The 27,694-nt window shown below is 38.0% G+C and overlaps 1 protein-coding gene across 2 annotated transcripts in view; it reads left to right on the top strand.

Moving 5' to 3' along the window:
• The first annotated feature begins 287 nt into the window (after positions 1-287).
• The window catches only part of LOC111153288 (ADAM metallopeptidase domain 10), a 133,583-nt gene continuing 106,176 nt past the window's right edge, over positions 288-27,694 (top strand). The window contains exon 1 of one of the 2 annotated variants that reach the window (XM_022512219.1): positions 288-610. In XM_022512219.1, coding sequence (XP_022367927.1) covers positions 556-610 — 55 coding nt within the window. In that variant the 5' untranslated portion in view covers positions 288-555. The remainder of the gene's footprint in view (positions 611-27,694) is intronic. The other variant, XM_022512220.1, reaches the window with a different exon arrangement.

Here is a 27,694-nt window from a genome sequence, read left to right as displayed (position 1 = left end):
CCTTAACAGTCCAAGAACTAGCGAGCCCGGGAGGCTCTGCGGAGATGCGCTCCCGTCTGGGGGCGGGACCAGGGGAAACCCCGCCTCCTAAACCCAATCCCAGCTCTCCGCCGGCGGACAGGAAGCGGCGGCGGTCCTAGCAGCCCGGGAACCGGCCCCCGCGCGCATGCGCGCGCCCCTGGGGCGCCTGGGGGAGGGGGAGGGACGGGAGGAAGGGGTGCGGCTGGGCCTGCCGGTTGGGCGCCGCGAATCACGTGGTGAGGAAGGAGGCGGAGGTCCGGGGTTTGGGGGAGGGAGGTAGAGAAGAGGGAAGGAGCGAGGGAAGGAACGCGGGGAAGGGAGGAAGGAAGAGAACGAGGGGGAGGGAGGTCCCTGTTTTGGAGGCGCTGGGAGCTTTGCCGGCCCCTGAAGTGGAGCGAGAGGGAGGTGCTTCGCCGTTTCTCCTGCCGGGGGAGGTCCCGGCTTCCCGTGGAGACTCCGGACCAAGCCCCTTCAGCTTCTCCCTCCGGATCGATGTGCTGCTGTTAACCCGTGAGGAGGCGGCGGCCGCGGAAGATGGTGTTGCTGAGAGTGTTAATTCTGCTCCTCTCCTGGGCGGCGGGGCTGGGAGGTGAGGCACGACCCCGAGCGCCGGGGACGCCTTGACCACGGCGGACCGCGCAGCGGCAGCGGCGGCCGGGTCGAGCGGAGCCCAGTCGCGCCGCGCGGCGGGCGCGTCAGTCAGCCCGGCCGGCCGGCCGGCGGCGCCACTCCGGCGCGCAGCGCTCCCCGCTCCCTATTGTCCCCCGCGCCCCGACCGCGTTCCCTTCTGTGGCGGGCCAAGGAGGCTCCGAGCCTCCGCCGAGGCCTTCCCTGCCCCCCACTGCCCCGGCGGCAGGGGAGGCGGGGGTCGCCTCTCAGAGAAGCAGTCTGGAGATCGGAGTTGCCGGGTGTGAGCCGTGGAGCTCAGGCCGGTGGCTCCATCCCTCCAGCCTGCTCGCCGGGTGCCGGGACGGGCTGCCGCCGTGGGGCTGGCGGTCTCTACCTCCCTCCTTCCGCCCCCAGCTTCTGCCCGGTGGCGGATTCCGGAGTCCGCTCCACCGCGGGGAAGCGCCGCGCAGGCTCGTGGGAAGTTGAAATGTGTGCGGCGGGGCTGGTGTATTGTTCTTTACCGGGCGCGGCGATCCAGACTGACCCGGTTCTGCAGAGGGGTCGCCGGTGGAGGGGTAACAGTGGTCCTCTGCTTTTCTGAGAAGAGTCGCTTCCGCTCTTTATAGAGCCCTGCCTCTGCCCGAGTGTATGGAGAGAGCTCTCAGGAGGGTGTGTTTATGTTCAGTGAAAACATTCTGTTGCCCAGGGGAATGGGTTTGGTGGGGAGAAAGAGGTAAGCCGTTTCGGGATGTTCTTTGATCCGCTGTTTGGTTTGGGTCTCTTAGAGGGACAAGTCCGTGGGTGACCCAACTTGAGTTTTCCTAAGCTCTCAGGTGGAGTAGACGTACAGCGTAGTTAGTGAGTTGTCAGACGGTGGCAACTCCCCCACCCCTCAAATTGGAGTTAAATTTACTGTAAGCAGATAATCACTTGATAACTCGGGTTTTGAAGACAATTTTTCTGATCCTAGGACCAGCTGCATAATTTTGTTGTTGTGTCAAGTGCTTTATTTTAGGTAAAGTTTTTTACTTGCCCCAAAGTATACTTAAAAACCTCAAATATGTTTAAGATAATTGAATTGAAAAAATTACCGGAATGCTTCCGATGAGTATAGTCTAATTTCATAATTTATATTTTACGTAGTGTATTGTTTCTGTTCTTCTTGGTCACTTTAACTTATGATTGCAGAGCCAAGCATGTTTTTTGTCCTGAGTTCTACTTAGTCCGAGAATGATGCTTTGTAGGTACACTTTTGTTGTAGTTTGTGGTATTCATTTGCTAGTTGTACGTTTTAGATTAAGAGTTTCTAGTAGATGTTTAGTTTTAAGAAGTATTGTGTGCTAGAGACCCTTTATAATGGCCTTTTTATAACATTTGTATTATGTTCAGAATGTGACTTCCAGCAAATCATTACTTCTGCCTGTTACCACTATTTGTGATTATAGTCAGGTGTTAGACTCTTGATTTCTGTTAGGTGGCACAAAGTAAGACAAACACATGAAGTACTGTAAATTACTGAGGAGTGGTAGTATATAAAATGACCTTTGTTTTTAAGTGTGAAACAATCAGAATATAAATTGGTGTAGCCTGATGCTTGAAGAAGAAGTAAATTAACAGCATAATTTTTGTGGGTTAAGACCCTTGGCACACAAAAATCTAAATTCAGAACTCTGGAGTCATTTATAAAGTATCATTTTGCATTAAACATTAAAGCATTAGTTCTTAAACATTTAAGCAGAACTTTTAAAAAAAAGACACTAAAACTTTCACTTTAAAATTAGCGTCAAGATTGTAGCCTTTGGGTACATGGAGATATTTGTAATTTTATTGTAATATATACTATTTTTAAATATGAATCTGAGCTATTTGTAACATATACATTAGAAATTGGTTGGAATTTCTAAATATTTGTGTTTCAAATTTCAAAATATTTGTGTTTTTGAATATTTTGGAGAGTTGTCTTTTCTCTTTAAAAATTAATTGATATGCTGGAGAGGACAAACGATATTTTAGCTCTAGTAGTAAATTCAATACAGTAGTACTTTGGTTTGATGAAATCACACATAAAATGAAGTTTAGAGTATGGCATGTTTTTTATGTTTAAAAATTTGGCGTAAATCCTTTGTTTTGTACCATGCATTCTTTAGAAATAAGTTTTCTGGAAGTTTAGCCAAAAGTATTAAAAGTATCAAAGCTTAAGGTTAAACGATTTCTCTCGCTTCTACCAGCAAATAAGGGTCTATGAATTTAATAAGAGAGACAGATTTGTCTCTATCTTTAAGGAGTTCTGCCTCTTCATCTTTTTAGTTTGAGATTGATAATCCAGTCAGCTGTATCATTTTAAGGCCCATTCAGGCCATCCCCTACGTTAACTCTATCTTTTCTGTATACAAAGAACCTCTCTGAGTAGCAGGTATTGAGGGAAACGGCCATAGAAGGCACCTCTATTTTCTGATTTTTTTTTTAATAACTTATTTATGATCTTCAAGGGTGTTTATTTATTATCTGATTTCTTAAATTTTCCAAAGGACTTGCAGGGTTAAGGAGGGGGGAGTAAGGGACATTTCTATAATGTCTATTGTGTTTCTGATACTGTTGTTAGGAGTTTCACTTTTCAGCATTTCTGAGAGAGTGGTGGTATTTTACAGTTGAAGAAATAGGCTTGAAGAAATGATTTCTTTAGCATTACCCACCTGCTCAGTGGTGAATTAGACATTCAAACCCAGGCCAGCTTGACCTCAAGGCCTGAACTTTTTACCTGTTGCCCCCTCATAACGTTTTGAAAGCAGATTTCACACATTAGCTTAAAGGTGGCCTCTGGACTGAACTCACCTTAGAGATGTGTTTTGTTTGATTCACAGCATCTTTAGGTTTCAACTAGTTAACAACATTGAAAAATTGGGAAATTCCTCAATGAAATTCATAGATTTTTAGATTTTTCTTTCTTTTTTTTTGAAAGGATTGGAAACCCAGGTTCTTGGGCTGCATTCCCATTGTCTATAGCAGAGTGGTAGAGCAACAGCTGTCCTCTTTAGACTGGGCACGTGCTTACCAGTCAGTGCAGTTACTATCATTCCTACTGGCAATACACTTGGCCCACTTCACTCATTTTTGTCACCTGTGTGGATCCTGTATGTTATTTGCGTTTCTGCCTCGGCTTCATCCTGCATAGATGGATCAATTCTTTTAAAAATGTTTTTTTGTCTGTGACCTCTTACCCAACTTTTAATATGTTTTTTAATTCTTTATTTTTACAGTAGTTTTTTTAAAAAAGATTTTATTTATTTATTTGACAGAGACAGTGAGAGAGGGAACATAAGTAGGGGGAATGGGAGAGGAAAAAGCAGGCTTCCTGCTGAGCAGGAAACCTGATGTGTGCCTCCATCCCAGGACCTCAGACCCCGGGTACCATGATTTGAGCAGAAGGCAGATGCTTAACAGCTGAGCCCCTCAGGAGTCCCTATTTATACAGTAGTTTTAAAACTTTGTTAAAAGCTGTGGCATACTCTATTCTTTTTATTTAGTATAAGATTAATAAATATTTAAAAAATCCTCTTTTCATAATAACAATTTGAAGGTCTTAAAGAATGATGGTTCTAATTTTTCCAAATCACTTTATCTCAATGAGCAAATAAACCATTCCTTTTAATACTTGGATGAAACTCACAGAAAAAAACAGTTGAGGGTCATGCAAGTAAAAACTTAGGCTCTTTTTCTTTTAAGATCAGGTCATGAGCATAAACTCTGCCTTTGAAATTCATAAAATGAAATGAAATAATGCATTCAACAATAAGCTACATTTTCCAACATTGTTGGGAAATGAATGACAGGTTCAGATAGGAGAAGATTCCCAGATAAGTCTCTGGGACCAGACTTGTAAAATTTTGGCAATTTTTGATGAAGTTTTTCTAAGATATACTTACACGTTTACTGTGTTCTTGAAATGGGCTGACTTCAATCTTTTCTTAAATGATTGGAGTTTAGTGTAAAGAACAGCTGTTATTGTTCCGGCCTCTATTGTAGTTTCTGGCTTTTCCCTCTGCCCCAAAACAATTGAAATGGGTATTCTAAATTTATTCTAGTGATTGTGCTTTTTATTCTATCTAGTTTCAAAGGTATTTCCAAATTTTTGGTTAAAATTCCTGGCTTTCTTGCAAACCTTGAGAATATCACTTTCTAATTAGTTGTCTCTAATACATTTTCTTTGGAGAAACTGATCATACTTGATACACTTGCATGCAAAGTGGAATAAATAAGTTCTGCATCTTTTGTGGAATAAAGTACATGAACTTTTAGATTCATATATATTTTAAAATTTATTTTTTAAAGTGACGTGTTCACTTTTTAAAAAATTTTATTCGTTTATTTGAGAACGAGCATGCACAAGCGGGGAGGGAGCGGTGCGGTTGGGGTAGAAGAGTCAGAGGGAAACCTGGTTACCTGCTGAGCAGGGAGCTGGAAATGGGGATTGATCCCAGGACCCCAAGATCATGACCCAAGCTGAAGGCAGATGCTTAACTGACTGATGCTTAACTGACTTAACACCCAGGGACCCCTAAAAGTTTATTTTTAATATGTATGTTTTGGCTTGTGTAGTTTAGTGTTGAGGTTCCCTGTTCTGAACAATTAGGATAATGTTGTACTAATGTATTTTGGTATTTAAAATGAGGCAAAGTGGAATGGAGAGAAAAAACCTGATAGATAACCAGGAAGACAAGCCAAATAAAACACAAACTCATTTGGTTGTAGCTAGATCATTTTCTAGATCTGAATCTTGAGTACTTTGGTTCCAAACTAGTATACTAGATTATTGATATTAAATACACCTGAAAATGTGCAATTGTAGTATCCTCTGCAGGAATGCCAATTGTAAGTTACGAAAAATATTCTCAGTATTTAAAAGGAGCAGTTAGGTAAGAGGTAGATGACAGAGGATCCGGATACTATGATACTGTGTTTTATGGTTAGTTTGTAATAAGGTAACTGTTGTGTGTTACAGATTTAGTGAGTTTGTGATTGCATAAAGTTAAATTGTCTTTGAATTGTATCACATTCTAATGGTTAGAAAACTCTTGCCAATGTTGGAGGTGTATTTTGGGGATGGCCTAATTTAAAATATATACGTGGAGTAACAAAAATGGAATTTGCGTGTGTGGAGAAGTTGTGGGGCAGGGCAAGTAGTCACTGGATATAGCTGCTAACACAAGTTTCCAGGAGAGGACTGGGTGGTCACTAACTGGGAGAGACAAACTAGATGCAAAAGGCCGTGGAAGGAAGAATGCAGTGGTTTCAAATCTGAGCCCCAAGTCACAGGGCAGATGCTCCAAATTCTAGGAATTGATTTGCATTTGGTCTATTTGCACGTGGGCAACTCTATGTGACATGCTTGGGTAAGGAGCCTCAGGTTTTGTGTATTTTTTTTTGTTGTTGTTGTTATTGTTTGTTTTGTTTTTTTGTTTTGGAGGAATTGGTTTATTTAATGATTATTAGTGATTCTTCCAAGCAACCTAAAATGCCTACTTTTGTGAGTAAAAATCCAGTAGTGGTAATTCTAACTAGTTTAGCTGTTAATCTTTATACTGGGAAAAGAAAACAATGCTAATAAGAATAAATGGGAAAACTGTAATAACCCTGCCAGTTCAATTCCTATGAGGGCAGTAATACTGATATCCAGCAGTGTGAAGGCTTTGCCTTGGTACTATGGAGAGAGTCCTGTCCAACTAGGTTGCAAGAAACAGCAATACTGAGAATTGTTCTTAGAGAATGTAGATTCCCTTGGATACTGGGTGAATTCATTCTAAAGCTATTATAATTCCAAGTAAAAAGTGTGAGAACGTGTACAGCGGGAACATTGCTGTTTAGTCACCGGTTTATTGTATGTCTGTGTTTAGTAGGAGTCATGAAGCTATAGTCTTGAGTGAGAAGTAAAAAACAGAGTTTGTCAGCGTAGACAGAAATGCCAAGATGTAAAAATACAGTTCCAATTATGTGTTATAGTTGCAGTTGAAATGAGGATTTATTTCCCCAGTTGGGGAAAGGTTTTTGAGAGAAGTGGATGGCATAATAGTCTAGTAAGGTGCTTGTAGGTTTTCTTTCCTGGAATGGAGACTCCATGGCAGGAAATAAGAAGTGGTAACTGGGCCATGATAGCCAGGACTCCAAATATTCATATTCTAGACCATTATAACTGCAAGGTAGAGTGTTACGGAATGTTGGTTGGAGTCCATGTAGAGGAGTTGGAATATGATACAAGTAAGGAATAAATTAGTTCCTTGATGAATTGTGTGTTTGAGTTCTGTATTAGAATAGCAACTGTAGAAATAAATAAGGATAGAAAAGAAATCTCATGGAAGAAAAACTGATAAAACTTGGCAGAAGTTTAACATGAAGCTAATAAAATTTACTGAAGGCTCACTCTGTGGAATTTAGATCTCAGAGGTTGTTGCATTGGAGAGAATGTGTTTTCATCAAACTTAGAGGACTTCAGTCTTCGAAGTTGAAAATAAGGCATCTTAAGTTTTGAATCTATGTAGGTTCTAGTTAGGGATGTGTGTCATAGTCTGGGATTTTTTTTTTTTTTAAAGATTTTATTTATTTATTTGACAGAGAGAGAGAGAGATCACAAGTAGGCAGAGAGGTAGGCAGAGAGTGAGAGGAAGCGGGCTCCCTGCCAAGCAGAGAGCCCGATGCGGGGCTGGATCCCAGGACCCTGAGATCATGACCTGAGCTGAAGGCAGAGGCTTAACCCACTTGAGCCACCCAGGCGCCCCCCCATAGTCTGGGATTTTATCCAACTTGCAATCTAATATTTTTGTTAGGGATTAGTTAAAACTTTGCATAGTCTTTCAGAAATATTTGGCTCAACATTTGGGAAGAATTGCTCCAGAGTTGCGAGGCAGAAGTTTGGTGAATTTGGAGTGGAGGGGAGAGGTTAGTGTTTTGGTGTTTTTTTTTTTGTTTTTTGTTTTTTGTTTTTTTTTTTTGTTAAAGTAGGTTCCACATCCAGTGTGGAGCCCAGCGCGCGGAGCTTGAACTCATGACCCAGAGATCAGTACGTGAGCTGAGATCAAGAGTCAGATGCTTAACTGACTGAGCCACCCAGGCGCCTGGGAGAGGTTAGAATTAAAGATGCATTAACAAGTATATTTTTGCAGGTGTGTATTTGTTATTAAGTTGGAATTAGGCTCTTTGGCAAATGCACATATGTGATTTTCAGAGCAGATTTTTTTTTTTTAATTTTTATTTATTTGACAGAGAAATCACAAGTAGGCAGAAGTAGGCAGAGAGAGAGGGGAAGCTGGCTCCCTGCCAAGCAGCGAGCCCGATGTGGGGCTCGATCCCAGGACCCCAAGATTATGACCTGAGCTGAAGGCAGAGGCTTAACCCACTGAGCCACCCAGGTGCCCCCAGAGCAGAATTTTCTATCCATCTTTGCTTGCATGGATGATGGCAAGGGATACAATACACATATTTGAACTTTGTATTTAGTTTTCATAAGAATACAGTTGGAGTCCTATACTTATGAATTGAATGGGATATTACTTTGCTACCTCTTTTCCTAAGAGTTAATTGGGATAAGTTTGTAAAAATGCTGGAGGCTGTAAAATGTTATACAGATATTATAAAAATTATGTTGTTTCCAGGCCTACTTTCATTTGGAATCTATTAGTTTCAAAATATAGATGGATAAAATGTATTTCTAGAAATTGAAATGCTAGAAAGTTGATACCAAGCATTAGAAAATAGAGCTTAAGAAAATCCATAATTCCTTTCCACAATTTTATCATTTTTAATATCATTAATTAATTAAAATTAATCACTATTAATATTAGTATAAATATTAATTTTAAAAATACTTATTAGCAATTTGCATAGTAGTATTTATGCGGTTTTTTATCCTTCAAAAAATTAATGTGTAGTTAAAGTGTATATGCAGAGCAGACACTGAAATATTTATAGTCTAGAGATAGTTTTGGTTGTCATACCTGGAGAGATGCTCCTGGCATCTAGTGGGTAGAGGCCAGAGATGCTGCTAAACATCTTACAGTGCACAGAACAGCCCCCACAACAAAGATTTGTCTGGCCAAAGTGTTAGTAGTGCTGAGAGTGAGAAACCCTGCTCCAGAGGAAATTTGAGTCTTTTTTACCTTTCTTTCCTTATTTTTTAAAATTTCTGATACTGCTGTCTTAACTGATTACTCAAGTTTCATAAGCTTCCATATTTCTATCCATGTTGAAACCTTTTTCTCCTACTGTTCTTTGTGCTGCAGCTCTGAAAAATTTGCTCTTTCCTTTACCTTCTAGCAGTTCCCATTCTTCATCTTCCAGTTTGGCTGGGAAGTAAATCTGATTCTGTTAATTTATAATAGCAGTTGAATGACTGAGAACTCAGTGAAGATTATTTCAAAACCAAAACAAACCAATTGCTCGTTAGAAGAGCCATAGATTAGTAGGATTTTAGTTTCTGTGGGGTAGTTTTGAGGGACTCAGCCAGCAGCTTCTACAGTTCTATCTTCAGAATTAGTTCTACTCAGTTTCAACTTTTCACAAAATATTTTCTTCAAAATGTTAATGCATAAGTTCTCAAAAGCTTTCATATCTTTTTTATAACTCTATTCTCCCTTCCTCTTATCATCATTAACACTTTTGGCAGAATTGTTTTATTTGCACATCTAAATTTCCTGGAAGGAGGTAGAGGTAGATGCTTTGGGGCTTCCTATGGGAGAAGGGTGAAGTAATGAGAATGGGTTTAGGATGAAATGTGGGTGTGTGGTAGATATACACCAGCAGGGGAGTTGTGGCTGAACCCATTGTGTGTGTTTGTGTGTGTGTGTGTTTTATTTAGGTAGGTTGAAAGTCACTGTCCCTTACATGGGTTACTGTCTATACGTGTGGCTGCACTTATTGAAATGGTATAAAGGCATTTCAAATGAGCCTAGAAATCTAAATATGTACATGTTTCATTTTTGAATTTGTAAGTTGTAGTTCATACATTAGTGGTAGAAATTTAATACATTCAGTATGTTTTAATCATTGATGTCTCGTGCCCTTTGTGATTTAGTTTATAATTTAAAAAAGAGCTGCTTTTTGAATTATTTTAACTGTTATTTTAACTTCTGAGCCAGCTAGCTTCATTTTTAGAAACCAGCTCATCTCAAAAAGTGGGTGTTTTGAAATATGCTTTTAATTGTAGGACATACCCTATTGTCTTGAACTTCCATTGAAACTGCTGGGTGTAGGTATTTGCTTGTAGAACATTATCTGACTCATTTCTAGTGAAGAAGTTGATACTGTGGCTTAAGTTTGAAGTCAACTTCAAACTTGTAGAAGTAACTTTTCCTTTTCTTTTTAAGATTTTATTTATTTACTTGACAGAGAGCACAAGCAGGGAGAGCTGCAGGTAGAGGGAGAGGGATGAGCAGGGAGCCCAGTGCAGGGCTGAATCCCAGGACCCTGGGATCATGACCTGAGCCGAAGACAGACACTTAACTGAATGAGCCAACTAGGCCCCCCAGAAGTAACTTTTCTAAGAATACAGTAAAGGTACTTACATATATTGCTGAAATATAGGACATGTTAGTTCCTGGAAGTCTGCCTTTGTCATACAAGAGAACAGTTTTGTTAGTGGTATTTACTGCTTCAAGATCAGAGTGAGTATATATCAAATATAAGAAGCATTGGTCAACACAGTGTGATGTCTAAGATAAAGTTGATGACTCAAGTTTCTCAGGAAGGAAATACACTTTTATGTTGGGGAAAAATGCTCTTGGTACTTAATTTTAGAATTATACAAGTGAAAAGTCTGTTGAAAACAACTTGATTACAAGTAATTTTTCTGAGGAATGGAAATGTGCCAGCCTTAGCTTCTTACACATCCTCTCATTTATTGTAATTGAGTTTTTCTGTAAATAGGAAGATCTGTAATATCAAAACATGTTTGCTGATTTTTCTGCCCCATTTTTAAAATTGTAGAATAAAGTTTCTTTGATATGGAAAAGAAAGTGTGTTATGTACTTTTGCTATCCCACACAAAGATGATGATACTGACCTACCATTAGCAAGATATATTCTGATTATTTTTTCATCTTGATGTTAATGAAATTTTTATTCTTTGTTTTTTGTCCTAATCTTATATTTAATTTAGATTGGAACAGAAGATTGTAGGCTTTGGATTCAGAAGCTGGGAGGAAGCTTTTGTTTGCAGAATCCATAGAAAGTAAGATGCTACCTACCCATGAAAAATGGAAAATATTCGTAATGTCTAGCATTCATGGAATTCTTATTATATGCCAGGCACTGTTGTTTGGGCATTTTGTGTATTATCCCAATCTTTACAACATCTCTGTAAGATAGGTTCTGTTATTTTCATTTCACAAATGTGGGAGTAGGATCAGGGAGAATAACTTCTTCAGTGTCGGAGAAGTCATAGAGCTATTTGAGAAAACCAGGATTTGAATCTCATCAGTCTGGCTACAGAATTCATGCTCTTAAACACCATAGTGCCTCTGAGAAACATACTTCATGCTTTGAAAGGCATTGTATAGTGAGGTTGTTAGATTCTGCCTTTGTACAAAGATTAAATGATTTTGCCATCAGTTTAGACTCTTTATACTTATAATATTTGAGCCATTTGGCTTTTGGTCCATCAAGTTTTTTTTTTTTTTTTCTTTATATTAGAAAATGTTTACAATTAAAGAGAGGAAATAACCTTATACGACATTTTATTCATAATACTATATCAATTTTGTCATAAATTTGTGTATGTTCATTTTTTAAAAGCTTGAGGATACACAATAAATCTCTGGATGGTGAGGTATAAGTTATGTGTTTATGCAGTAATCAGGAAGCAAGTATTTTTTAATTTTTTATTTAAAAAATTTTTTTTTAAAAATTTATTTGACAGAGATCACAAGTAGGCAGAGAGGCAGGCAGAGAGAGGAAGGGAAGCAGGCTCCCTGCTGAGCAGAGAACCTGATGCAGGGCTCGATCCTAGGACCCTGGGATCATGGCCTGAGCCAAAGGCAGACGATTTAACCCACCGAGCCACCCAGGTGCCCCAAGGAAGCAAGTATTTTTTTAAAGTAGATTATCTAGGGGCGCCTGGGTGGCTCAGTGGGTTAAAGCCTCTGCCTTCGGCTCGGGTCGTGATCCCAGGGTCCTGAGATCGAGCCCCGCGTCGGGCTCTCTGCTTAGCGGGGAGCCTGCTTCCCTTCCTCTCTCTCTGCCTGCCTCTCTGCCTGCTTGTGATCTCTGTCTGTCAAATAAATAAATAAAAGCTTAAAAAAAAAAAAAAGAGTAAAGTAGATTATCTATAGTAAAAACCAGTGTCCAAAGTCACCAGACTTTGAAAAAATTTACAGGGAATAAAAATACTATTCTCAAACTGTAAAAACGGAGATACTTTCTAAGTTCTCCAGTGGCAAGGAGACCAATTTATGTTTTTTTTTCTGCTTTTTAGAACTTGCTCGTCATTTTTCTACTACTCTTGCAAGTAGGTGATTTTATGGTATTCCTTTACTTCTCCAGTTTTTTTTTTTTTAAATAAGTTTTGAAAATTAGTTGTGTTTTTTCCATTTAATAGATCCAATCCAGTTATCCTTTACCAATTGTATACATAGACATTTACTCAATATATATTTTTTCCTAACTTTGTATCTTAAAAGCTTCTGTACTTTCTGAGAGGTTGGAAGCATATATAGTCCAATTAACATTTGTATACCTTTGATCTAAATTTATTAATGGTTATCTATTGCCATGATTGCTTTATCGCTCATTTAAAAAATATGTGAAAAAATATGTATTTATTTATATATATCTTTTCCTCTGAACCAGTTGAAAGTAAAGACTTCATTATGCATCTCATGAGATTAATGACATTGTCTTACACAACTAATAAGATAACTTCTCTTTTTAAGTGTGGGATGTTCAAATTTCCCATGAAGCTTCTAAGTACTAGGCACCATGTGAATTTATTACATGGTATCTGAGGGCCAGATTTCTGTCAACTACAACTAAGGACCAGAAAGTAAAATGTTGTTGGGATGCTTTTATGTATGGGTAAAATAAAGTAATAGTAGAGAAAGGAGGAGACATTGACAGAATATTGCAGGATGGAACTATTTTATGTAGGAACAATGGCACAATAACATAATAGTCTATAGGTTATCCCATTGTTATGAGGACGTCTTAGGATAAAGATATTAATAACGATGAGCCTGGCTCAAGAAGATGTTGAAGTAGAGGAAAAAAATAATTGTTCAAATGGAAAGCTATTTGGAGATAGGTAAACCACAGTTCTCTAGAAATTTTCCTCAGTGGAAACTGTCATTTTCCACTGATGTGAGATTACTAACATCTTACTTGTACTTTAGGTTAAATGTATTTTATTTTCATCATTGTGAGATAACAGATCTGTCTCTCCATTGCTAAGGACTTCACATGAGAAATTGTTAGTATTCTATTCTATTCTTTTTTTTTTTTTTTTAAAGATTTTATTTATTTGACAGAGAGGGAGAGAGAGATCACAAGTAGGCAGAGAGGCAGGTAGAGAGAGAGAGGGGAGGAAGCAGGGAGCCCGATGTGGGGCTCGATCCCAGGACCCTGAGATCATGACCTGAGCCGAAGGCAGAGGCTTTAACCCACTGAGCCACCCAGGCACCCCTGTTAGTATTCTATTCTTATTAGAAGGAATAAAAAGGTGTAACAGATTGCTGTCCTTTTGAGTCCTTCTTGTTAACCTTCCTGTCTTTCATTTTGTCCTTCATGGGTATTATATCAGAGTGATTAAAAACAACAACAACAACAAACTCCAGGTCTGTATTCAGAGGCAACAACAGAATATTAGTTCTTTTTCATTACTGTTTTGTTTTTTACTCACAGATTTGTTGGCTGTGTCTCCTTTTGTACAAATCTATTTCCTGTAAATAGAAGATTTAACTTAGAGGAAGAAAATAGTCTATTATGGGCCACAAATCACATGTAAATTTAAATAGCAACAGACCTTTGGAAGAAGTAGTTTCTGTTCCTGGATTTACTTACTAGTTGCTTTAAACAACCCCTAATATAGTTATGACCCCCCATATTTATTTGTATCTCTGGATCAGACCTCTCCCTTGATTTCTAGCCTCTTGTATCCCAGCTATATATTGGGTTAAATGTTTAGTGGGCATCTCAGACTTAACATGTCCAAAAACAAACCTCTGATTCTCCTCACCCCCTGCCTTTTGTAGTCTTTTCCCATCTCACGAATGGGAGCTCTGGTCTTTAGTTGCTCAGGCCAAAAACTTTGAGTTATATTTTATTCTTCTTTCTCTTACCCTCTGCATACAGTCCATCAGCAAATCCTTTCAGCTCCTTCTGCAAAGTATGTGTAGACTTTGAATACTTCTCAACTAGTTCCACCTCCACTGCCCTGATTGACATAAGCCAACATCTGTCTCACTTTAATTACTGTAAGCCCTGCTAACTGTTCTCTTGTTCTCCCAGTCCTTTTTCAACAAACATGACAGTTAATGTGATCCTATTCAAAAGGTACTCCTTTTGTCAAAACCATCCACTGGCAAATTGTATACTTTAAAATGTTTCAAATAGTGAGTTTTATGTTATGTGAATTGCACCTCAAAAAAAGCAATAGCAAAATAAAGAAAAAAAAAAAAAACCATTCAATGGCTTACTATTTTATGTAAAAGCCAGAATCCTAAGTGGCTTGTGTTCATTGTATGCTTCTGTCCCCTACAGTACCTCTGCAGTTCTCCCCCTTGTTTGTTTCTGCTGCAGCTACACAGAGCTCTGTAAAAAATGCCAACCTTGTTCCTGTCTCAGGGACTTTGTCCTTGCTGGTCCTTTTACATGCAACACTTCCCTTCTAGACTGCTGTATTATCTATCCTCTTAGTTTTTCATTTTTAAATTGAAACTTTTTAAAAATAGTGGTGAAATACACATAACATAAAATTTACCATCATGACCATTTTATGCAGTTCAGTAGTGGTAAGTATAGTAGTCCCACCTTAACCATGGTTTCACTTTCCGTAGTTTCAGTTACCTAAGATAGCCCCAGTTTAGAAGTAGATGATCCTCCTGACTTCGTGTCAGAAGGTCAGTATTAGCCTAACTCTGTGCCACAATGCCTGTGTCATTCACCTCACTTTATCTCATCACTTAGGCTTTTTACCCTTTCCTAACATCACAAGAAGGAAGTGTGATTACCATACAGTAAGATATTTTGAGATAGAGACTGCATTCACATAACTTTAATTACAGTGTTCTAATTGTTCTGTTTTACTATTAGTTATTGTTGTTAATCTCTCATGGTGCCTAATTTATCAGTTAAACTTTATCACAGGTGTGTATGTATAGGAAAGACCGTTATGTCTAGGGTTGGTGCTGTTGTTGTTTCAGTCATTTGCTGGCGGTGTTGGAATGTATCCCTTGCAGATAGAAGGGAAGGACTACTGTACACTTACATTGTTGCATTTGGCGCTCTTTTAAGTCTTTGCTCAGATGTTAGTGAGGTCTCCGATTATGATTACTTCGCATAAGAAGACCAACCCTTTCCTTGGCATTTTGTTTGCTTACCCAGTGAATACACTCATATAGCCGTCTAAAGTTACTTACTTATTTTATTGTCCATCTTCCTTCTCGAGAATAAAGCTTCATGAGGTCAATAAATGTTTTGCCCATTGCTGTATTCCCAGCACCCGAAACAATGGCTAGGATATTAATAAGTGCCCATTATATTATGTGTTAAGTGAATAGATGAATGAATATTGAAGTAAATTTTATTTTTTGTGAATTATGTGGGAATCGTAAGTTTCTCAGTATGTCTGGAAAAAAGCCTTGAAAGCTTCTAATTAGCCTTTTTATTTAAATTAACTTTTTAAAAAAAAAGATTTATTTATTTATTTGACAGGGATACAACAAGAGAGGGAACATAAGCAGTGAAAGTGGGAGAGGGAAAAGCAGGCTTCCCACTGAGTAGGGAAGCCAATGTGGGGCTCTGTCCCAGGACCCTGGGATCATGACCTGAACCGAAGGCAGAGGCTTAATGATGGTGCCACCTACGCGCCCCTTAAATTGCCTTTAAAGTGGAATGAAACTATCATTTTTGTTAGTGTATTGGTTTTGCTCATTGAGTATTTTTATATGTTCTGTTAATTAAAAAACAGAACATATAATTATACCTAATATAATTAGGTAGGTTGAATGAGTTAGACTTTTCTCTGTAAAAACCAAGTTGCTTTTTCTCAACTAGTATGTGTTCCTATTTTTAAAAATGTTATTTTATAAAAGTTTTTTTAATTATTACTTGTTTTTTATTACTTAAAGTAATCACTACACCCAGTGTGGGATTCAAACCCACAACTCTGAGATCAAGAGCCACATGTTCCACTGACTGAAGCAGTCAGGGCCCCCTCCAAAATGTTATTTTTTGAAAATTTACTTATTTAAGTATTAATCTTTACACCCAGTGTGGGGCTTGGACTCATGAGCCCAAGATCAAGAGTTGCATGCTCTTTCAACTGAGCCAGCCAGGACCCCCTAAAAAAATGTTATTTTTAAAGCATGGAGCAGCTGTCATTCATTGTAAAGTTAGACTCCAAGGGGAAATGTAGAGTGTCTTTATACTTATCTGATTATACTCAATAAAACTTACATACTTTATTGTCAGCTTGTTAACTTTATGTTAAGATGAAACTTTTCAAAAAATATTTATCTGTTTTATTTGAGAGAGAGAGCATATGCACCCGAGTAGGTGAAGGGGCAGAGGAAGAAAATCTTCAAGCATACTCCCTGCTGAGTGTGGAGTCCCACACAGGGGCCTGATCCCATGACCCATGAGATCATGATCTGACCCAAAACCAGCTGAACCACCAAGGCCTTCCGGGAACTATGCTTTTAGATAGGGTGACCAAAAACAGCTTCTGAAGAAATTGAGTAGATACCTGAATGAAGTGTGGTGTCCAGCCCTGCTTCTCCCTGCTTGGGAGAAGCTTGGGAGAAGATATTCTAGGCAGAGGGACAATGAGACTAATGTCGCCCATAGAATGAGGGGAGAGTGGTGAGACGGTTATGGGAGTAGAGTAGGGGAATGCAGCCCTTTATAAGCTCATGTTCAGCCCTGTAAATCATGGTTAGGACTTGGAGCAGTTGGGAAACATTTGGACATTTTTGAGCAGAGGACAGACATGACATGACTTGAACCGCATCACTCTTGCTTTGTTGAAAATAGAGTGTACAGTGGGGGCAAGTGTGGAAGCAAGGAAGCCAGTTATTTGTCATGGTTTCTGATTGTCTAGAACCTTTTGAACCTTGCTGTGTTTGGCACAAATTTTTAGTCTTATGAATTCCATCTCCCTAATTCAGATTCCCACCCTTTTTCATCTGCAGACAGGACACAGGCATGTAAACCAGTTTTCTGAACTAGGCTGCTCTGATCAGATCCTTCACTGGAGACCTGGATTCTGAACTGAGCAGATAAGTTTGCTTGCTGAAGTTTTGCTGATAGTGTGCATTATTCAGACAGTTTTTTTTTTAAAATTCTATTTTTTAAAGTAATTTCTACACCCATTGTGGATCTTAAACTTCAAAGCCCAGGATTAGGAGTTACATGCTATACTGACTGAGCCAGCCAGGCTCCCTGACAGTTTTAACAGATTTTCACTTTATGGTTGTGTCTTTGGTAGAAAAGTGGCATTGGAGAGGCAGGCAGGGCAGTGTTGGTGTTTTTCAGGTGATATTTTTGGGTTAACTATGGGTTATATTGCTGGCTTCTAGGGATACCTGGATAGTCTTGGAGAAGATAAAAGTGGGGAGGATTCCCACATTATTTTCAAGTGATAGAATATTACGTCAAGTAAGAGGATATTGTATGGGAAGTATGGGAATTGATTAAGATGATAATGGAGAATGATTTAGTATTTATGGAAAAATTCAGAGGTTCTAGGTCAAGTTTCTTATGTAGGCTTTACATGTTGATTTGAGAAAAACACAAAATCTTGGATTCCTCTTTATGTCTGGTGTTATTCATGATTTCTCTTAGTTCAAGATTGGTATTACAGAAGCAGTGATACTGTTAGTACTAGGGAATATATATTTATGTACTGATGTAACCTGGGAGAGTCTAGCAAATAACAATGATCAGGAGTAGAGTACAGATGACTCTTGAACAGCCTGAGTTAGAATGGCACAGGTTTACTTCTGTGCAGATTTTATTTGATAAATACAGTACAGTACTGTAGATGTAGTTCTTCCTTATGATTTTAAAAAAATATTTATTTATTTAACAGAGAGAGACACAGTGAGAGGGGGAACACAAGCAAGGGGAGTAGGAGAGGGAGGAGCAGGCTTTCCACCCAGCAAGGAGGCTGATGCGGGTCTCGATCCCAGAACTCTGGGATCATGGCCTGAGCTGAAGACAGATGCTTAACGCCTGAGTCACCCAGGTGCTCCTCTTCCTTATGATTTTCTTAGTAACATTTTCTTTTCTCTAGTTTACTTTATTGTAAGAATACAGTATATGAAATATATAACATATAAAATACATGTAAATCGACTGTGTTATTGGTAAAGCTTCCTATCAACAGGCCGTTATTAGTAGTTAAGTTTTTGGGGATTCCAAAGTTTTATGTGTATTTTCAACATTTACGTGCAGGGGTGTGTGTATGTGTTGGTGCCTCTAATTCCCACATTGTTCAAGGCAGCTTAGAAGGCACTAGGCAGCTTAGAAGGGAATCAGGAAGATCTGCAACAAGGGGAGATCAGATACAAAAGTGAATAGATCAGAGGCCAAGCTCTGTTCAGATAGAGTTGAGGAGATGGGTGAATATTTAACTGCATCAGTGAGATTTGGTGATAGAGCTGCGTTCTGCCCCTACTTTTTTTTTTTTTTTTTTAAAGATCTTATTTATTTGACAGACAGAGATCACAAGTAGGCAGAGAGAGAGAGAGAGAGAGAGAGGAGGAAGCAGGCTCCCTGCTGAGCAGAGAGCCCGATGCGGGGCTCGATCCCAGGACCCTGGGATCATGACCTGAGCTGAAGGCAGAGGCTTTAACCCACTGTGCCACCCAGGTGCCCCCTGCCCCTACTTTTTGAGCTTTTGATTAGATGCTAAAGTATAGGAGCAAATCTCAGTTGAGTAGGTCCAGACTGTGTATGTGGAAACAGGCAATTTTGTGATATCTGACTGAGCTAAGTAGTGCAGAGGGTTGGAGATTGGCATGGGTTCCTGTGGAGTAAACTATGCCAATTTCATTCACAAGCTGTGGAAATCAAGGGTATACATATATATTTTCTAGGTCTTTAAAAGGTATGTTCTTATTTGGTATTTTATTATATGATTTTCTGCATCTTAGAGGCAGATGTCAGTTTAGGTTTTGAAAGGTCCCTGCCATGTGCTGTATTTTGATATATTTTCTTTCTCTTCAGTTTTTTTTTTTTTTTGGACGATTTTATTTCTAGGTAATCTGTGCACCCAGATGGGGCTCGAACCACAACTCTGAGATCAAGCAAGAGTTACATACTCTACAATTGAGCCAGACAGGTGCACCTCTCTTTAGTTTTTTATAATTACATCAGAAATGTGAATGTGAATGATGGCTTGCCTTGTTTATGATGGGGGTAATAGAATTATTGTAGAAAATCATGAAGTAACTGATACCAGAGTTATCTTCTTGGCACTGCCTCTTATTTGCTGTGTGTTTCTGGGCTTGTTACGTATTTCTCAAACCTCAATTTTTATTAAAATGGGCTAATAGTTCTTAACTTTGTCTTTCAGGTGGGTTAAATGAAAAAAAAAATGCAGAATACTACAGAGCCTGGCAGATTGCAAGTGCTCAATGAATTTCATTTATTAGATCCAATTTTAAACATTATTTAATTAAATACTTAAAAATTATCTAATCAAGATTTTTTTGTACATAATGAGCTATCAGTATACACTTAAAACAATTAGAATACATTTTAAAAATAAAATAGACTTAACGTTTTGGATTTTTAACTTCAGTTTGAAGATGTGACATGTGAAGTTTTTTTTTTTAATGTCTTTTAGCCAGATTTTCATGTGAATTTTAAAATACTATATTTCTAAAATAGAAATGGGAAGAAATAACCTTAGCATTATATTATGAATATATTACATGATAAAAACTAAAGATAGGCTTGTAAAAATCAGGAGCAGAGTAAAAATGCTCTACTGTTATTCAGCATGGTTTGTTAGTCCTGGTTAGTGTAGTAAGTTTTAAAAAAAGATAGAATTACAAATAGACGAATAAAAGATTTAAGTAAGAGAAGCAGAATCAATAAAGTACCAGCTAAAAAGAGAGGGAGAAAATAATATTCTTAGAATTTTGCATGCAAAATCAAGGAGCTCATAAATCTCCTGTAGAAGCACATGGATCTCATGTTAGAACCCGTGTTGTAGAGGAAAAAAAGATGGTTTATAACTAGTCAGTAAGTGCTAAAGTGACTTTCTACAGATTTGATGCTTGTTTTGTAATGTTCTGCCTGTTCAGCTGTGCTGTTGTAGTATGAAAGCAGTGACAGAAAATACATAAATGAATGAACATGTAACTGTGTTGTGAAAACAGGTGGCCTGCTGCATTTGACTTTTGGGTTAATTTGCTTCCTCTGTTTTACATTATTTGGGAACATTTTCTGATCAGTACATTACCTGTGATAACAGGTAAGGCGTTTCTTGCTTAAGTGGTAGCACCTGTGGTAACTGTTAATACACTATTAATGCTTAGATTGAAGCCAGAATTTAGAAAAAAAGATACAGCTGCTGGTAGAAGTCAGGGAATTTCTGTATACAGAAAAGTTGCAGAGCTTTTGAAAGTTGGATGTACATTACAGATCACTGGGAATCGTGGTCTGATAGAGCCTGAGTTGCTTGGGGGATTCCAAAGGGGAGCACAAGATTTTTCACTGCTAACAGTTCCCCAGAAGCTACCCATGCAGCCAGTCCCCAAAACACAATTTGAATAGCAAGGTTCTGTGTGTTAAGACTGAAACATCCACAAGCACAAATTTCCGGTATCTGTGGTAATAGTTAATGAATGAACTCATTATTTGAACATGTGGTGAGTAGTAGGCTCCCAGACTTTCTTTTAGCTTTTTAGCTTAAATTTTGAGTTGGAACTTCAACTGCTAAAAAGTTGTTGAAAATGGTGTAGTTTCTACTTTCTTAACTGATATTTTCCCTTGATGTTTGTTTTCCTCTAATGTTCTTTTGGTATCTGTGATCACTAGTTGTCACTTAATCTTTTTGTTTCTTCCATTTCTTACTACTTATGTCTTATTAACCAAAATGTAGTTATTTTTGAATAATGAGTCATTATAGGTTGCTTAGTAGTTTCTTGGAATTGAGTAGAATGTTGATTTCATTCATTTTCCTTAAAGAGGGTAAATTGTAATATTTGAGTTATCTTTGTTTTAGATTCTGGACTTTTGTTTTGAAAATTTTATAACTTAGGGAAAGGTAAAAGAAAGGCCAGATAGCTAGCCATATACCTACCAGTTTGATTCAGCATTTTTTAAAATTTTGATTGGCTTTATTGAGGTATAATTTCTATACAGTAAACTTCAACAATTAATTTTGAGAAATGTATATAGCCATATGACTACTATCACAACATAGAATATTTACATCAAATTATAAAGTTCTCGTCTGCTCTTTGCTGTCAGTTGAAAATACTTTGTGATATCCCTTTTGATTTCTACTTTGACCTGTGGGCTGATTAGAAGTGCGTTAAGTTCCTAATATTTGGGGATTTTACCACATACCTGTTACTGATTTACTAAATTTAATTAATTTCGCTATGATCCGAAAACATACTGTATAATTTCAGCCTTTTTAAATTTATAGAAACATGCTTTATGACCTAGAAATAAGTTCTGTCTTGGTGAATATTCCGTATGTCCTTGAAAAGAATATTCTGTTGTTGGGTGGAATGTTTTGTGAATGTTAATTGGATCAAGTGGTTTGATAGTGTTCAAATTTTCTGTATGTTTATTTTTTGTCTCCTTGTTCAATGAGGACTGTTATGATTTCCAACTATAATTATAATTATAACTTCTTTAGTTCTGTCAAATTTTTCTTCATGTGCTTTGAAGCTCTGTTATGTGATACACATTTATGTCCTTTTGATAAATTGGGAAATGTCCTTCTTTACCCCGCATAATTTTTTTGTTTTGAAGTTTACTTTGATAATACCTTAGCTACTCCAGCATTCTTTGGATTGTTGGTATGGAATAACTTTTCCCATCCTTTTTACTTTAACTCATCTTTATTTTTGTGTTTAAAACATCTTTTGTACGGCCTGTATTTACCTGTTCCTTTTTTTAAAAAATGAGAAAATGACTATCTCCCATTTATTTATGTTTAGATCATTTACTTTTTTAAAATATTTTATTTATTTGAAAGAGAGGGAGTGAGAGAGAGCACATGAGCTGGGGGAGGAGTAGAGGAATAGGGAGAATCATACTCTCTACTCAGCAGGGAGCCTGATGTGGGCCTCTTTCCCAGGACTGTAGGATCATGACCTGAGCCAAAGGCAGATGCTTAACTGACTGAGCTATCCAGGGACCCTAGGTCATTTACTTTTAATATATTTATTGATATGGTTGAGCTTAAAACAACCATCATACTATTTGTTTTCTTTTATTCCCTTTCCCCCCTTTTCCTGCATTCTTTGGGATTAATTTATTTTAAAAAGGTTCTGTTTATCTCTGCTCAAAAGCTTATGTGTTATATTTGCTATATTTTTTAGAGGTGTTCCTAGGGTATATAATATATATCAATAACTTATTGTGTACCTTCAAATAATACACAATTCCATTTCTGTTCTCCACAGTGCTGTTGTCATATATTTTAATTCTGTATGTGTCATAAATGTGACAGTACATTTTGTTTTTTAAAACAGTCATTTAACTTTTGGAAGGATTAAAAAAAGTTCTTTTTTCTCATATATTTATTATTTCTGGCACTATTCTTTGTGTCAATACAGATTTCCATTTGGTAGCATTCCTTCTGCCTGAAAAGCTTCCTTTAACATTTCTTGTAATGCAGGTCTACTAGTGATGACTGTTGGTTTTGAAGTCTGAAAAAGGGATCATTTCACCTTTTCCCCCACTCACCTTCATTTGTGAAAGATACTTTCACTGGGTATAGAATCCTAGGTTGAACTTTTTTTTTTCTTAAAGTACTTTAAACATGTTGCTGCATTATCTTCTGACTTATGTACAATTATGCTGTCATTTATAACTTTGTTCATCTGTATGTAATGTGTCTTTTTCTCTAGCTCTAGGGTTTTTTCTTTGCCCCTGGTTTTCAGCCATTAGCCTATGATTTGCCTCTGAGTGGTTTTCTTTTATACTTAATTCTTTTTTAAAAAATATTTTTATTTATTTATCTGACAGAGAGAGAGATCACAAGTAGGCAGAGAGGCAGGCAGAGTGAGAGGGGGAAGCAGGCTCCCTCCTGAGCAGAGAGCCCAGATGTGGGGCTCAATCCCAGGACCCTGAGATCATGACCTGAGCTGAAGGCAGAGGCTTAACCCACTGAGCCACCCAGGCACACCTATATTTAATTCTGATTAAGATTTATTGAGTTTCTTGATTCTGTAGATTTATAGTTAAATCTTTTACTCCCCCCCCATGTTTGTTTTGTATGCTCCTTACCATATGGAATGTATTTACAATAGCCGTTTTAACCTCTTTGTATGCTAATTCCATCATCTCTGCAATTTCTGTTTCTAATGTATGATTTTTTTTCCCCATCATGCAGAAAAATAAATTTATATTTTCTGATTTTCTTTTTTACATGTGTGGTAATTTTTGATAGGATATAGGTCATTCAATTATTACTTTTTGCATGTTTGATTTTTTTTAAGATTTTATTTATTTGACAGACAGAGATCACAAGTAGGCAGAGAGGCAGGCAGAGAGAGACAGAGGAGGAAGCAGGCTCTCTGCTGAGCAGAGAGCCTGAAGTGAGGCTTGACCCCAGGACCCTGAGATAATGACCTATATATAGTTAACTACTATAGTTAAACTTCCTATAGTTAAACTGCTTGGAACCACGTTAATACTTTGGAATATTGCCCTTATCTTTGGTAGCGTAAGGTCCTCAACAGCTTTAGTGTTAGGCAAATTTTACCCCATGAATAAGGTATTATTTTTCTGAGTTCTATACTCAGTGCTCCATATTTTACAGGTCTTTCTTCCCTGGTTGGTGGGAATATGAACACTTCTCAGTCCTTTATTGGCACTTATTTATTGATTTTTTAAAATAACATAATATGTATTATTTCAGGGGTACAGGTGTGTGATTCGTAAGTCTTAAACCACACACAGTGCTCATCACAACATATACCATCCCCAGTATCCATCACCTAGCCATCCTAGTTCCCCAGCCCCCTCCCCTCCAGCAACCCTCAGTTTGTTTCCTGAGATGAAGAGATTTATGATTTGTCTCTCTCCCTGGTTTGTCTTGTTTCTTTTTTTTCCTCTCTTCCCCTATGATCCTCTCTCTTGTTTCTTAAATTCCATGTATCAGTGAGATCATGTGATAATTGTTTTTCTCCAGTTGACTTATTTTGCGTAGCATAAACCCTCTAGTTCCATCCATGTCGTTGCAAATGGCAAGATCTCATTTTTGATGGCTGCATAATATTCCACTGTATGTATGTATGTATGTATACCACATCTTCTTTATCCATTCATCTGTCATTGGATATCTGGACTCTTTCCATAGTTTGGCTATTGTGGACATTGCTGCTATAAACATTGGGGTGCAGGTGCCCCTTTGGATCACTGCATTTGTATCTTTGGGATAATACCTAGTAGTGCAATTGCTGGGTCATAGGATAGCTCTCTTTTCAACTTTTTGAGGAACCTCCGTAGTGTTTTCCAGAGTGGCTGCACCAACTTGCATTCCCACCAACAATGTAGGAAGGTTCCCTGTTCTCCTCATCCTCATCAACATCTGCTGTTTGCCAACTTGTTAATTTTAGCCATTCTGACTGGTGTGAGGTGGTATCTCATGTGATTTTGATTTGTATTTCCCTCGTACCGAGTGATGTTGAGCACTTTTTCATGTGTCTTTTGGCCATTTGAATGTCTTCTTTGAAGAAATATCTGTTCATGTCTTCTGTCCATTTCTTGATTGGATTATTTGTTCCTTGGGTGTTGAGTTTGATAAGTTCTTTATAGATTTGAATGCTAGCCTTTATCTGATATGACATATGCAAATACCCTGACCCATTCTGCCAGTTGTCTTTTGGTTTTGTTGACTATTTCCTTTGTTGTGCAAAAGGTTTTTATCTTGATGAAGTCCAAATAGTTCATTTTTGCCTTTGTTTCCCTTGCCTTCGGAGAGGTGTCTAGCAGAAGTTGCTGCAGCTGAAGTCGAAGAGGTTGCTGCCTGTGTTCTCCTCAAGGATTTTGGTGGACTGCTGTCACACATTTAGGTCTTTCATCCATTTCATCCATCCATCCAGCCATTTCATTCCATCCATTTCATCCATTCCCCCATTTTCATCCATCCATTCCATCCATTTCATCTATTTTTGTGTATGGTATAAGGAAAAGATTCAGTTTCATTCTTATGCATGTGTCTGTCCAATTTTCCCCACTCCATTTGTTGAAGAGACTGTCTTTTTTCCATTGGATAGTCTTTCTTGCTTTGTCAAAGATTAGTTGAAGATAGAGTTGAGGGTCCATTTCTGAGTTCTGTCTTCTGTTCCATTGATCAATGTGTCTGTTTTTGTATCAGCACCATATTACCTTAATGATTACAGCTTTGTAATAGATCCTGAAGTCCAGGATTGTGATGCCACCGGCTTTGGTTTTCTTTCTTAACATTCCTTTTGAGTTTTCGGGGTCCTTTCTGGTTCCATACAAATTTTGGGATTATTTGTTCCAGTTCTGTGAAAAAAGTCGGTGACATTTTGAAAGGGATTGCATTGAATGTATAGATTACCCTAGGTAGCATAGACATTTTAACAATATTTGTTCTTCCAGTCCATGAGCATGGAATGTTTTTCCCTTTTCTTTTTTCTTTTTTTGTCTTCCTCAATTTCTTCATGGGTGTTCTATAGTTTTCTGAGTACAGATCCTTTGACTTTGCCCCTTTGATTAGATTTATTCCTAGGTATCTTATGGTTTAGGTGCAATTGTAAATGGGATCGACTCCTTAATTTTGCTTTTCATCTGTCTTGTTGTTGGTGTATAGAAATGCAGCTGATTTCTGTGCATTGATTTTTATATCCTGCCACTTGACTGAATTCCTGTTTGAGTTCTAGCAGTTTTGGGATGCAGTCTTGTGGTTTTTCCACATAAAGTAGTCTATCATCTGCTAAGAGAGTTTGACTTCTTTGCCAATTCAAATGCCTTTGATTTCTTTTTGTTGTCTCATTGCTGAGGATAGGACTTCTACTACTATGTTGGACAGTAGTGGTGATAGTGGATATACCTGCTGTGTTCCTGACCTTAGGCGAAAAGCTCTCAGTTTTTCCCCATTGAGAAAGATATTCACTCTGGGTTTTTCATAGATATCTTTTATGATATTGAGGTATGTACCTTGTATCCCTACACTGTGAAGAGTTTTAATCAAGAAAGGATGCTATACTTTGTCAAATGGTTTTTCTGCATCTATTGAGAGGATCATATGATTCTTCTCTTGTCTTTTATTAATGTGTATCACATTGATTGATTTGTGGATTTCGAACCATCCTTGCAGCCCAGGAGTAAATCCCACTTGGTTGTGGTGAATAATCCTTTTAATGTACTGTTGGATCCTATTGGCTAGTATCTTCAAGTTTTTGCATCTGTGTTCCTCAGGGATATTGTTCAGTAATTCTCCTTTTTGGTGGGGTCTTTGTCTTGTTTTAGGATCAAGGTAATGCTGGACTCACAAAAAGAATTTGGGAATTTTTCTTCCATTTCTATTTTTTGGAACAGTTTCAGAACAATAGGTATTAATTCTTTAAATGTTTGTTAGGGTTCTCCTGGGAAGCCATCTGGCCCTGGACTCTTATTTGTTGGGAGATTTTTGATTACTGCTTCAATTTCCTTGCTGGGTATGGGTCTCTTCAGGTTTTCTATTTCTTCCTGCTTCACTTTTGGTTGTTCATATGTCTCTAGGAATGCATCCATTTCTTCCAGATTGTCCAATTTGTTGGCATATAGTTGCTCATAATGTGTTCTTATAATTGTTTGTATTTCTTCAGTGTTGGTTGTGATCGCTCCTCTTTCATTCTTGATTTTATTTATTTGGGTCCTTTCTCTTTTTGATAAGTCTGGCTGGGGGTTTATTAATCTTATTAATTTTTTCAGAGACCCAGCTCCTGTGCACCTAAACCATAACCTCCTTGATAGGTTGCACAGTTCTTTGGGTTCCTATTCCATTGATTTCTGTCTGAGCTAATCTTTATAATTAATTCTCTTCTTCTACTGGGTTTAGGCTTTATTTGCTGTTCTTTTTCCAGCTCCTTTAGATACAGGGTCAGGTTGTGTATTTGAGACCCTTCTTGTTTCTTGAGAAATGCTTGTGGTGCTGTATACTTCACTCTTAGGACTGCCTGTGCTGTATCCCACAGATTTTGAACAATTGTGTTTTCATTTTTGTTTGTTTGCACGAATTTTAAAAATTCTTCTTTAATTTCCTGGTTGACCCATTCATTCTTTTGTAGGGTACTCTTTAGCCTCCATATATATTTGATTTCTTCCCAACTTTCCTATTGTGATTGAGTTTCAGTTTCAAAGCATTGTGGTCCAAAAATAAGCAGGGAATGATCCCAATCTTTTTTTACTAGTTGAGACTTGAGTTGTGATGCAGCATGTGATCCTTTCTGGAGAATGTTCCATGTGCACTAGAGAAGAATGTGTATTCTTTTGCTTTAGGATGGAATGTTCTGAATATATCTGTGAAGTCCATGTGGTCCAATGTGTCATTCAAAGGCCTTATTTCCTTGTTGATCTTTTGCTTGGATGATCTGTCCATTGCAGTGAGGGGGGTGTTAGAGTCCCCTCCTATTGTATTATTGTTAATTTAATTTTATTTTTT

Source organism: Enhydra lutris, unplaced genomic scaffold, assembly GCF_002288905.1.
Source record: "Enhydra lutris kenyoni isolate GAN:26980312 unplaced genomic scaffold, ASM228890v2 scaffoldscaffold31, whole genome shotgun sequence".
In the NCBI taxonomy this organism is placed as follows: Eukaryota; Metazoa; Chordata; class Mammalia; order Carnivora; family Mustelidae; genus Enhydra; species Enhydra lutris.
The sequence above is the reverse complement of the archived record's forward strand: the minus strand, read 5'-3'. Positions and strand labels throughout refer to the sequence as shown.